Source organism: Naegleria lovaniensis (genome assembly GCF_003324165.1).
Source record: "Naegleria lovaniensis strain ATCC 30569 chromosome Unknown tig008, whole genome shotgun sequence".
Taxonomy (NCBI): Eukaryota; Heterolobosea; class Eutetramitea; order Acrasida; family Naegleriidae; genus Naegleria; species Naegleria lovaniensis.
The window spans coordinates 578957-591924 of record NW_025407830.1 but is presented as its reverse complement, the minus strand read 5'-3'; the positions used below and the strand labels follow the sequence as shown (position 1 = coordinate 591924).

Genomic DNA, 12968 nt, shown 5'->3' with positions numbered 1-12968 from the left:
TTACTCTTTTTTGAAATTTGGCTGGGCAAAATTGAAGAGATCAGATGACAATTCAAGGTTTGAATTTTTAACATCCTTCAACTCTTACATGTTCTTTGGGAGGTAATGTTTTCTGCTGAATAAAGCTTTGAAGAGGCTGTTGGAGGAGTTGTTAATGGAGACGATAAGCTTTGGTCAATTTCTGTCATCAATTTTGATAACATTAATTGTATTGTTATTGGTGAATTTGCATGTCGCGCTTTTGAAACAATATTCGAATAATGACATTGTGGAATTTGATAAATTGGCAGCAACGGAACAGAACACGTCATTTTAAAAAAAATAATAAAAAATGCACAACGATCGAAGAAATATTCTCTTTGATGATGTTGGTTTCAACGTGGACGCAACATCACCAACACAAAGTCTGGATTTTTTTGATAGCGGGTTTAGCTCTAGAAGTTCTGTCGGAGGAGCTTCATCACCACCTCTTGGAGGAGATGTTCATTCGAGCGGAGCAATGGATTCATCAATGAATATGCATGCATCATCATCAAGTGGTCATAATTCTGGTGTTGGTGGATTTGGTAATTTATTTGGAGCCTTTCAAAATGGAGGAGGAAATATGCTTTTTCAAAATCCGGCAGCTGACTTTATGTTTAATTTGGGAGTCAATCAAATATATGACAGTGTTGGAGAACGAACAAATGATATGAGTAGCCGATATTGGCAATGGTTTGACGGATTGAAATGTTATTTTAATGTGACAAACAGTTATGTCAGCAGAAAATTATTGATGGTCTTGTTTCCCTTCAAAAAGTTCCAAGATCAATCCAATACATCATCAGCCAATTTCAACCCATCTCAACAAGGAAATACTCCTACTCCTCAACAGGAAAGACATCTAAATGGCCCAGATTTATACATCCCTCTCATGGGATATATTACCTACGTATTGTTGGTGTGTTTTATCATGGGCGCTTACAAGGAGTTTAAACCCGATCTTCTGTACAGTATCGGAATGAAAGGTTTCATCACGTCACTTTTAGAAATTTCGATTGTAAAATTTGGATTTTATTTCCTTGGTGTTCCAAGTAGTTTAGGAGTTCTTGATGTGGCTGCCTATTCAGGGTACAAATATATCGGAATTATTTTGACCTTATTATTGACATCTCTATTCGGAACCTATGTGTATTATCCTGCATTACTGATTTTCAGCATTATGATGTCCACTTTCATGATCAAGTCATTAAGAAGAGCCGGTGTTCACTCATCAGACAACAGTATGAGACTTAGAGGAGATAGCACTGCTTCAAAGAGAAATTACTTTATATTTGTGGTAGCCCTTTTGCAAATTCCATTCTTCTTCTTCCTTACTTTTAGTTATGCCAAGCCATTGTTTGATTTGATGGCCTCTTCTTCCTCTCCATTGAGCAATTCGCCACTCTCGACAACAACTGACACAGGCAGCGCGTTGAATCAGCCAAACACTATCAACAACCTTAAATAAATAGTTCATTCCACACAGTTTTATCACTTCACAAGAACTATCGGAAATGATGAAATAAATTTTTGTTTTTATAAAGGGTATATTGTTGCGATTGACGCAAGTAATAGTTTAACGGTAAGACTTTTGGAATCTTGCTCTAGCCTTACGACCTCCAAACTTCTTTGGTTCTCTTCTTCTTGGATCAGCAACGAGCAATGATCTGTCATATTCCAACAAGGATTGCTTGATATCTCTCTTGGATGCTTCATCAACATACTTTTGATAGTATGAGACGAGAGCCTTGGCAATAGCTTGACGGATAGCATAGACTTGAGAGACCTTACCACCTCCTCTGGTTCTAATTCTGATGTCAACTTGCTTGAATTTGTCCTTACCCAACAAGAGAACAGGCTCGAAGAGCTTGAATCTCAAGATTTCAGGTTGGATAAGTTCGAGTGGGGTACCGTTAACCTTGATGAGACCCTTTCCCTTCTTACATTGAGCGACAGCAATAGCAGTCTTCTTCTTTCCAAAAGTTTGCACAAGTTCTTCAGACATGGTGGAATGATTTTGGCGTATTTTTTTTCAACAAATTTTTTCAAAAAATTCAGTCATCCGAAAATGAGAGTTTACAACGTCATATAAAATTCGTGGCACTTGACACTGAGCTGTGGTTCGATGGTACTGAAGTCAGTTGGACCATTATCAGATGAATTGGCTTTATTCATGATGAAAAGCAACCAATCCGTAATTGTAACTTAATAAACTCCTTCTCTGAGCGTAGGGTATTTGCATGATAGTTTTCTCTTTACCAAATATCTCTACAAGGCGTCTTTATATCGTTTTCTTTTCTTTCAATTTGAACCTATGTTGGATAATACAATGAACAAATTCGCATCACTGCCAATCTCAACAAATTAGTTGCTCTCATTGTGTGTTTGTGGTAACCTCCCACAAAAGATTTGATGCCTGTTGTCATCACCTCCTGTGCCAAGTTGTACATTACGAAAATAATATCCCTTTTGACCGTAAAAAATTTCAAAACTCGTGAGTGAGGAGAACTCTCTCGTGAAGAGTTGAACTACAACGTCGTTGCGACTACGAAGGTAGTAGTACATTTGTGCTGCTTCGAATCGTAGATAGGTGCCATCTATAAAATCACCATCACCATTCATTCATCAACAATAACCCCCATTTTGCTTTAGCGGATTTTTTAAATTATTTTCTTCCTACTCGCTTTGGTAGTACTTTAACTAGTCATCATCATCATCATCGTTGTTTGTTATTATTGTGAACGTTACCCAAAAATAACAACAACTCACCACCATCATCAAACCTAAATTAATTTATTGAACATTGTACAAAGAGAAAAGATAATAACTCGGAACATCGAGCTATTTTCTTCATATTCAATCCGCACTCTTGTATATTGTCATTCTCGTGATAGTAGTATTATTAACTTTTTTCTTCGCTCAGATATTCGTTATACTTCATTACTATTGCAACAGAGAGTAGAGGAAGAAATAACTTCTTACATGATTATTACTGCCGAAAATAACATCTTTTCATTTAAACTTTAGCTTACTCATACTCGACATCATTGTCAAGATATTATTTGACCTCTAACCATCAATATTTACTTCACCTCTTTAAGAATGGGAAATAGCAACGCTAGAAAGATTTTCGAGCAATTGGATAAAGGTAAGCAATTTTGTGACTTGTGAACACTCCTTGTTGAAACAATAACAATCATTGCCATGATTAATTAATACTCTTAATCTGACTCATTAGATAAATCCGGAAAAGTTAGTTTGAGCGAGCTGTTAAATTCGGATGAGCAGCTTGGCTCCTCATTTTCATCTCTTACCACGCTTTATCACGTAAGTGTGAATCTCTGCATAATCTATTCAATACTTACCTTCAAAACTCACAATGAAAACTAGTTCGATTTGGGAAAAGAGGGAAAACTCAATTACAAAGAGTTCGTAGAAATGGACAAGTTCGTTCAGCGCATTAAACACCAGGTCGAAAAAGAAACGGAAGATAAAGAGAAGCATTTACATGAGAGTCATCATCATTCAGCCACATCAGACGTAGCATCAATTATTGGAAAATTGTTTGGCAGAAGTACAAGCAACGAAAATTTAGAAAACCACAATCAATCACTTGATACCTTGTCTTCGTATGGCTCTGGCAACGTTTCTCCAACAAGCGCAGAAAAACTCTCTGTGAAATTCTTTGCTTCACCTTCCAAATCGCCAACATGCAAGAGATTGACATCAGAACATGCCTTTTCAGATTTGGTAAAGGACCGTGTCAATTACGAGCTATTACCTGCCTTGCACAAGGAAATGTTTTGTAAGGAAGGGCGAAAGAATTTTTTGAACTGGCTGTTTAAACTGGTACGTAATTCATTTAATCTAAACTACATCACAATGTAATAACAAACCTTTCAATAGTCTGACGTTGACCGTAGTGGTAGAATTTCCCGAAAACAACTGGAACTGATTCTGAAAGCAGTTCAAAAGGACGGAATAGATCTTGAATGTCTACTGTTTGACACAGACAGTGATGAAGAACACAATCATCATTCTACCAACATTACTAATCACATCCTAACCCATGAAGAAGAGGTTCAAAAGTTCAATAGATTGGTAGATCGAATAATGGATGAGTATGATGTAGAGGGCCACGGATTTTTAAATCAGCAAGAATTTATGAAGTTAGGAGAGATAATTTTGACCAAATATGAAGCACTTCATCTTGAGAACACTGATTCAAAGATTATTGGTGATTGGAAAATGACCCATATACTTGGCCGTGGAAGCTATGGAGTTGTAAGATATGCTCACCATGTTGACGATTACAACGAAAAGAGAGCCATAAAAATCATTAAGAGAGGTAATGTGAGCGACATGTCAAGACTGGACATTGAGATTCAAGCGATGCAAATGCTGAAACACAAAAATGTCGTACAATTGTATGAAGTACTTGAAGATGACGAATATGTGTATCTTGTTATTGAATTATGCGGAGGTGGCTCTCTCTATGAACACATCAAGGACAAACCTTTTGATGAGAAATTGGCCAGATATTATTTCAATCAACTTGTTGATGGGCTGTCCTACTGCCACGAAATGGGAGTTTGTCATAGAGACCTGCGTCTTGAAAATTTGTTACTTGATAACGAAGGGCATTTAAAGATTACTGACTTTGGTCAAGCAAGAATTTTTAAGAAAGGTTGGGATTTGTTTTCAACTCAACTTGTAGGAAGTTTATATCATCTTTCTCCAGAACAAATTGAAGGAAAGGTTTATGCTGGAGAGAAAATAGATATTTGGAGCGCTGGTATTATTTTATACTGTTTCGTCACATCCAAACTTCCTTTCTGCTCTTCTGACGTAAATACCATGTTTGATGACATCAAGAACGCTAGATATACATATCCTGACGATGTTGAGGTCTCTGTGGAATGCCAAGAGCTGATTTTTGGTATGCTTCAACCTAATCCAAAAGTTAGAGCAACTCTCAAACAGATAAAAGAGCATAGATGGACCAAAGGACCACAGAGCCAACCAAACTTGATGCTTGAAACTATGTTATTGAATGGATTCTTTGAAAAGAACAAGCACATTCCAAATCTCCACAAAATTATCGGAAGAATTCTTATGGACATTTTAAAGCAATTTGATTGCCACTTTAAAGTTGAGGTGAAGAAGAAGGATATTAGGCTTCCAACAAGCAGCAGCCAAGTGTTCATGGGGAATACATCCACTGTCAGTCAAATGGTTAGAGTTTCATCTGATTCAGATATGTCATGCAAGAGTGACAGGAGTGAAGACGGAGAAAAAGATGAGCTTCCTTATACTCCTCATTCTGCCTCAGATATGCGGTCGTCAGCCAGCTGCTCCATGATTGATGGTCCACGACAAAAACCGATATTAACCATTGATACAACCATCAAAAAGAGTCCTATACATGCTTTAAGCACAGATGCTTCTCCTCTCCTCCTTCAACCATTTCTTATTTTGAGATGCATCCATGCAAAGAAAGATGTTAAATTTTTAATTACTGCAGAGGAAACAGAAAACAACTCTCTCGCCATTATTTTTGCATTACGGGACGGAGAAACAAAAGAATTCAAAAGTAAGGTAGCAAAAATGAAACCAGAGATTATGACCAGATTGACATCGTAGTGACATGGAGAAATAAATTCGTTTTCCAACACCGTCCTCTCACTGTGCTTTACATCCCCTTTCCAATAACAAAACACCTAATACCTTGGATACAACCAAGCAAAAAGAAAAAATAGAAGCTCCCATGCCGGGAATCGAACCCGGACCTCCTGGGTGAAAGCCAGGTATCCTAACCATTGGACTACACGGGATATTACATTATCTTTGTTACTGGTTCTCTCAAAAATAAAGTGCAAAGGTTGGTTTGTTAAAATTTAGCAAATTGCCGTTTTTCTCCACCGATATCAATTTAGAATCTCCTTTGGTCTTCCTTTCTGTTAGTACCGTCATCACAGTTCAAAAAAAAAAAGCACAATGTATTCTGATTACCTGCAACACAAGCCCAAGTACAAAGAAAAAAGCAAAGTCAAGCAAGCAAAAGAAAATTTCAAACGAACGTTATATCAAAAATGGAAGTTTCTATATAAGCTCGGTCATTTATCACCCTAACCCTAGAAACCTCTCTTGCTCTTTCGTTATTGAAACTACAGATGCCCTTTCTTTACGGGCCGCCTTATTTCACCTTCAATTTTCATTCACAACTTTTAGATTGTTTCAATTTTGTCCGTCAATAAAACTTTCAAGAGCCAGTTTGTGTCTATTTTAAAACAACTAGCAATCAACCTCAATGTACACTTACCTTGTCCGAACCAACCCTACTACTAATTCTCGCCGAGATCTCTCATGAACCTTTCCAGTTTATGCTCTCACTGTAGACATCAAAAAAATTCATCTGTCACTCGCCACTCCTGTCATTAAAAAAAAATCTCGCTCTCACTCGTTCGAACGAATCCTCTCTTGTCTTTTTAAAGACAAGTCTTTCCTATCACCACCATTCATTCCTCCATCCCTCTCACTTGTTCATCATTTCTACTCGAACATTCAATAATTTTCAAATTTGAATCGAGTGTGTAGAGATTTAAACATTTACGAAATTTCAAACACATCTTTCAACAACAACAACACGTTATCATTGTGCGGATTGTTGATTTTATTGTATATTCATTGATTCACGATATCATCATCAGTTGTCAATCTCATCGATTATTATTATTATTACAACAACTCAAAAACAATCATCGACAATATGAGTAAACAATTTGACAAGGAAAAGAGAAGAAAGATCTTTGAAGAAATTATAGACACGGAGGAGAAGTATTTGTATTCTCTCGAGTTATTGAACAAGGTATGTGGTTGACATTGGACAGCTTTCTGACCATGATGGTCATCTATGAACTCATGACTGTTTATCACACATGTGTGGTCATGTTCATCCAAACCTTTCTTCTGAATGAACTTGGAACTTGCTTGTCTATTCGGTCATCAACAACCACGGAACATTCCCTACATACACCACATGTATACATTCCAGAATTATATTGTTCCTTTGAAAAAGAACAAATACTTGAAATTCGGTCGAGAACTCAACACCATCGTGTCCAATTTGACAGTCATTGTGAATTTCAATAATCACTTGTTGACCAAATTGAAAAATGCGAGTGAAGATGACATTGGAAAAACTTTTCAAATGATTGTCCCGTTTCTAAAAACATATACACAATACTTTAGTAACTATGAAGCTGCACTCAATAGCATTCGAGAGGCAGACAAGAATCCAAAAAATAAGAAATTCTCAGAGTGGCTCAAAAAGACGGATGAACGTTCGAAAGAGGCCAATCAACAGACGTTTAAACAATTGTTAATTCAACCTGTACAACGAATTCCAGTAAGTACTATACATGATGACCCGAGTGTTGTTGGTTGATTCCATTCATGAATTTGTATTGACACACAATCTTGTGTGACAATGAATTTGTTAATATATTGTGTGTGTGTGCGTGACTGATCTAATGTTCATAATCATGATGACTAATGTTAATAATCATGATGATGATCTTGCAAATCCTTGAAATGTTATCAATTTTATAGCGTTACAATTTGTTACTTTCAGAAGTATTAAAGAATACACCAAGAACTCATGTAGATTATGACAATTTGAAACTTGCCTCAGAAAAGATGAAAGAAGTAGCTGATCACTTGAATCGACAAATTACTGAAATTGAAAATAGAAACAAACTCATCAAATTGAAAGAAATTTTCGTTTTAAATCAATCTGGTAAAGGAAGTGGTATTACAAACATTGTAGAACCTCACAGAAAATATGTCTTTGAAGGAGAATTGAGTATATTGAGTGACAATGCATTGAACAAACAAAAACATTACTTTTTCCTATTTAGTGACATGCTTGTTTGTTGTAATGAAGTTCCAGAAGCAATCAAACGGAAACTCATTGAAGACAAATTCAAACCACAACCAACCAAAGAAAAAAAGAGATTGACATTATTTAGAAATGGAGAAGACAATACTAATATTGAAAGATCTACTGGAGCATTCGATGACGATGACAATGAAATTCCAGAACATTTCTATACCATTACATTCACCATCAAATTCAATACTGAAAAATTAATATTGTCATCACCTACACCCACACCAACTTCTTCACCACTCATGTCCACAGCGTCGTCACCAAGTACTCCTTCAGATAGTGTCGTTGAGGATATTTGGGTTCGAGATTTCACATCCTTTGAAAGTGAAAGATTTAACATTCCAACTTTATTCCAATTAATTACATCCAAAGAGACTTATACATTTGAAACCAATGATACCAAATCACGTGAGAAATGGGTGTCACATTTGAATTCGACTCTTGAAGAACTCAGAAAGAAAAAGAAAGACACTGGAAAGGATCAAGCAAAACCAAAAGGATATCCCATTGTGTTACTCAATCTCGCTGCATTGTACGTGCAAGCCATTGCTCGTAGCAAATTAACGAGAACCAAGAAGGGAGATGTTGAAAATCGATTCAAACCAAGGAAAAAGACACAAAAACCTGTCACTTCTCCAATGGATCAATCTCCAACAACACAACCATTCAATGAACCAATTTCATCCACTTCTTCTTCGAATCCATCATCCTCCACATCAATGGAACAACAAGAAAATTCTCCAAGACCAGTTCGACTTCAATTTGTGAAACCAATTTCAGAAGTCACAACAACAACAACAACATCGTCGTCATCATCATCATCATCGTCACTCACATCACCACGTAAAGAACAACCAACCTCGACAATAACAATAACAACATTGAATGATTCCGTTTCTTCACAAGTCGTAGCAACTCCACAACTCGTGGAAGAACCACAAGTCACTGCAACTTACGATTCAACAACAACAACAACAACAGGCACCACTGCTCAACCTAAAACACCTCGTGATGAACAAAAACCAATCACACCACGAGATCAAGCAGTGGTGGTGGTGGTTGAAGATAGAAATCCACATGTTGAACCAAAAGCAACGACACCTCGTGACAAGATTGCAACAAGTCCACGTGATCAAGTTGCAACGACACCTCGTGACAAGATGGTGGAAACAAGTGCATTGCCTGAAAAAGTGGAACCAAACATTGTTGTGGAAACTGTGGATGAGGATGTGAAGGAGATTTCTATGGAAATTCCAAGCACTACATCTGTGTCAACTTTGTCTCAAAAACATGTCACACAATCTATGGATGATGCAGAAAATCAAAATGGATGGGATTCAACTCCAGTCAAGAATGACAATAAGGATAAAACAACACCTGAAAGGAGTTCATCACTTACATCTCCAAGATATCAATCACCAAGACAATCTCCAAGATTATACATTGAAGATGAAGCAGCAATGGAAGAAGAAGAAGTCTATTATGACGAAGAAGGAAACGTTTTACCACCATGGAAGGTTGAACTCATGAAGAAGTTCAAGAAGTATGGCAGATTTAACAATGTTCTCAACCAATCACAACAAGAAAACAAGAGAGTTGAGAAGAAGATTGATATTCCAACGAAGGGAATGCAATTGAGTGCCATTCGTTCCATGTTTGAACAAAAGGATAAACAAGCTCAAGAAGAGATGAATACTCTCCGAAGATCCACAGTTTCTAAGTATTAATTTTATTAAAATTGTTATTTACTTTTAACCATTTCTTTTATCCTTTTTATAACAAAGACAAAATGTGTTCCAATCAACCTTAATTTCCGAAATGTTCGATATCAAGCAGAAACACAGCTGAAAGCATCAATGTTCTTTCATAGGGAGTTGTTTCAAACAAAAAGTGCACCTTATGATAATCTGCAAAATATCCCTTCTTCTCATAGTCAGGATTGCACTTTCTTGTAATGGTTGCAACAACATCTTCGTTCAAGTTAAATACTACGAAAAAGTCCAACACTTTTTGAAGCTTCTTCGTCTGAGCTGTTTCAACCACAGTGTTTGTGGTGTGACCGTTGGTGCTGCTCACCAATGAAGGCAGTGTTGTTTTTTTCACTCCATCTTCCTTTCCCCTCGAATGGTGTTCTTTCTTCTTTTGTTTGTACAATGTGAACAGAGTATTATATTTGGGCTTGTCGTTCTCCATCTTGCCTTCAACTGTTTGAATCAAATAATGTGTTTTCAATAAGGTCTTTTTTAACACTCGACCCAACAAACGGCCTGATTTTGGTTCAATGATTTCCAATTCAGTCGTAAACAAGTGATAGGGATGAACAAGATCAATCACTCGATAGGTTTGAATACTTGGTTTCAATCCACGAAGTTGATCAAGAAATGTAAATCGATCCTCACGAATCAATGGACTTGGATCCATCATGTCTGATTCTGCACGATCCATTTCATTTTGTGTGTAGTACATGGAGATTTTAAATTGTCGTTTGTGACCATAGAGTTCCATTTCTTCAGTCGTGCTCTTTTCATATGCTTCACACTTGAGTCCATTATTTAATTTCACAACATATTCATTTCCAGTATCAATGGAAGATGAGGATTTCTTTTTTTGACTCATTGTTGTTGTTACAACGGATGCATGGTGACGATCAGATAAAACACTTGTGAGAGGATGACTTGTTGTTGTTGCTGTACCTCCTCCTCCTTGAACCAACGTTGAATCCGTCGGCTTTGTTGTTGTCTTACTCTTTTTCGATTTGTTTTTTCTGTAAATTCTAATTTTTGAGACATTATTTAACATGGCATAGAAAATGTCTCTACGTTCTCGTAAAATCGAATCCATGAGAATGATATTCTCTCGAGTGGTTCCTCTCTTCTTTTTTGAAGTAATATTCTCAATAAGTCCAGATTCTATGGTTGGTCGAGATGCTCCTCCACCAATAACACTGTACACTGTCGAAGGAGAACTCACACTTGAAACCGATGAGAGATTACTACTACTACTACAACTCAATTCGTTATTCGTTTTAGGATTCATGGTGGGTTGAGATTGGATCACTCGAAAATTCATTGGTAGAGGAGTGGGAGGAGGAATTTGAATATTGAGAGCTGCCTTGTTAAAAGTCTTTGAGGATTGTTTAGGAAGTAGTGGTTGAAATGTTGATGTGGTTGTTGTTGTGTTTGTACTTGGAAGTGGAGGAGGAGGAACTGGAATGGTTGATGATGATGCAAAAGAACCTGTACTTGGATCCGCTGCTGCTGATGGAATGTCCAAAGTACCTGATGGTGGTTTCATGGAATTTGTGAATAACAATGGAACGGATGGTGTTGGATTGGGTTCTGACGATGGAGAGACTGGAACCATGACAGGAGTGGCCAATGATTGGAGAGTTAAAGGATGGTTGTGTGCAATGAGGGTTGTTGACGGTTGGGGATGAGTGTGTCCTTCATCGTCACTATCGAGTGTGCTAAAGGAGGTCGATGAAGCGGTGGCACACATTCCGAGACTAGTCCCTGAGGGAGTTGGATGGATCAAGCGAAGTGGTGATTGCATTCTCTTTGATTCTTCCGTTTGTTCTCTTCTTCAATCATGAGAAGGGTTGTTTCCTGTTCCTTAAAGAACTTGTTGTTGATTGGGTTCAATGTGAATCTGCTCTCTTTGTAGATGTTGTGAATAAATTTAATTTATAAAAAAGGATAATTACCGAACTAAGAAAATGGAGGAAGCTTAAAAAAAACCAAAGCGAGTCAGCTTTTTGGCCTTTTTAACGTTCTCAACTCCTGTGTCAATGTGAGCATTGGCAGCCTGTACGTTTTCAATCATAGTATCCAAGGACTCTTGTTGCTCAACTGCTAGTGAGTGAAAATCTTGATACATGCCATGTAGTTCGGTAAAATCTGTTTCCAGTCGTTTTAAATCCTCATGAGTTTCCTTTGCAATAGCATGCTCTACGTCGATGGTGGCCTTGTCCCATTGTGAGAGAACAAATTGATCTTTTTGTTGTTGTATTTGTACTTGTTGTTGCGAGCCGTCTCCAACCTCAATTTCTCCTGAATTATTGTACATGTTGTCCTTGCTCGCAGAGGGTTTCTTCTTGTCATAAATGTCTTTGGTGTTTTCATTGGTTATCTTTTTGTGTGATGGATTGTTTAGTATTTTGGTGAATTTGGGTTTTTCCTCAGAGTACTGTCTAATAATTTTCTCAATAATAGAGTTTTTGGATGCAGTCTTGAAAAAATCGTCAAGCATCTTTTGTATAGCTTTCAGTCGTTTGGTTTGTTCAATGATATCATTGGCAATACGTTGCTGTGAGCTAGGTTTCTTTCCATAATTATCCAATAATCGTTGTGTGAGAGCAGTCTTTTTGATGAATTCTTCAATTGCAATAACTGCTTGTTCATAGGTCTCTACCGAAGTCAACTCTTCTTTGTCTTCGTCCTCTTCGTCTATGGTGGGAGAATCCGAAGCTCCTAAATCAACAAAATCGTGATCTGATTTTAAAGTGTTTTCGTTCACAGTCACACCGTTAATCGTCAATGTTTTCTTTGTTTTTGCAGGTTTGGACCCAATTGGTCTCAGTCCTGCTTTAGATGCCTTCTTTTGTGTAAGTGAGCTCAGAACATCTTCAAATTCTGCCTGTGTCATGCCCTTCTCTTTTTTCGAAATTACTGTTACCATCGGAAGCAAGTAACTCTCTATTTTACTCCAATCGGAAAGAATTTCTGACCACTCATCACTCTCTGCAATCATTATTTTCTTACCATGAAAAGGCGACTTTTGCTCTAAAAACATTTCCGTTTTTACAGCAATTATTCTATAGTTTTTACCACTAGGCTTTGAAAATAGTCCTTTCTTTGCTGATTGCAAAACCAAAAAATCATTTTCATAACGAATGGTTTTACCGAGTGTAGTTTCAGCTTCAACAGTGATAAAGTTTCCGTTTCCAGGAAGTTGTGGAGGACAATAAATTACCATGATGATGCTGTGTGATGAGGCT

The 12968-nt window shown here is 37.2% G+C and overlaps 6 protein-coding genes across 6 annotated transcripts; 3 read left to right on the top strand and 3 right to left on the bottom strand.

The window, feature by feature from the left end:
* Positions 1-331: 331 nt before the first annotated feature.
* C9374_014597 (uncharacterized protein) lies at positions 332-1489 on the top strand (the record flags this gene model as incomplete). The annotated part of the gene is made up of 1 exon (XM_044690601.1): positions 332-1489. The coding sequence occupies one exon, from the start codon at positions 332-334 to the stop codon at positions 1487-1489; it is 1158 nt and encodes a 385-aa protein (XP_044553189.1).
* Positions 1490-1597: 108 nt separating this feature from the next.
* On the bottom strand, positions 1598-2026 carry C9374_014596 (uncharacterized protein; the record flags this gene model as incomplete). Its single annotated transcript, XM_044690600.1, has 1 exon — positions 1598-2026. The coding sequence occupies one exon, from the start codon at positions 2024-2026 to the stop codon at positions 1598-1600; it is 429 nt and encodes a 142-aa protein (XP_044553188.1).
* Positions 2027-3123: 1097 nt separating this feature from the next.
* C9374_014595 (uncharacterized protein) lies at positions 3124-5664 on the top strand (the record flags this gene model as incomplete). The annotated part of the gene is made up of 4 exons (XM_044690599.1): positions 3124-3169; positions 3260-3348; positions 3412-3870; positions 3928-5664. The coding sequence occupies 4 exons, from the start codon at positions 3124-3126 to the stop codon at positions 5662-5664; spliced, it is 2331 nt and encodes a 776-aa protein (XP_044553187.1).
* A 1126-nt stretch (positions 5665-6790) lies between these two features.
* Positions 6791-9699, top strand: C9374_014594 (uncharacterized protein; the record flags this gene model as incomplete). Its single annotated transcript, XM_044690598.1, has 3 exons — positions 6791-6889; positions 7076-7429; positions 7633-9699. 3 exons carry the CDS (start codon positions 6791-6793, stop codon positions 9697-9699), a joined length of 2520 nt encoding a protein of 839 aa, XP_044553186.1.
* Positions 9700-9778: 79 nt separating this feature from the next.
* Positions 9779-11524, bottom strand: C9374_014593 (uncharacterized protein; the record flags this gene model as incomplete). The annotated part of the gene is made up of 1 exon (XM_044690597.1): positions 9779-11524. One exon carries the CDS (start codon positions 11522-11524, stop codon positions 9779-9781), a length of 1746 nt encoding a protein of 581 aa, XP_044553185.1.
* Positions 11525-11698: 174 nt separating this feature from the next.
* On the bottom strand, positions 11699-12946 carry C9374_014592 (uncharacterized protein; the record flags this gene model as incomplete). Its single annotated transcript, XM_044690596.1, has 1 exon — positions 11699-12946. One exon carries the CDS (start codon positions 12944-12946, stop codon positions 11699-11701), a length of 1248 nt encoding a protein of 415 aa, XP_044553184.1.
* Between the last annotated feature and the right edge of the window lie 22 nt (positions 12947-12968).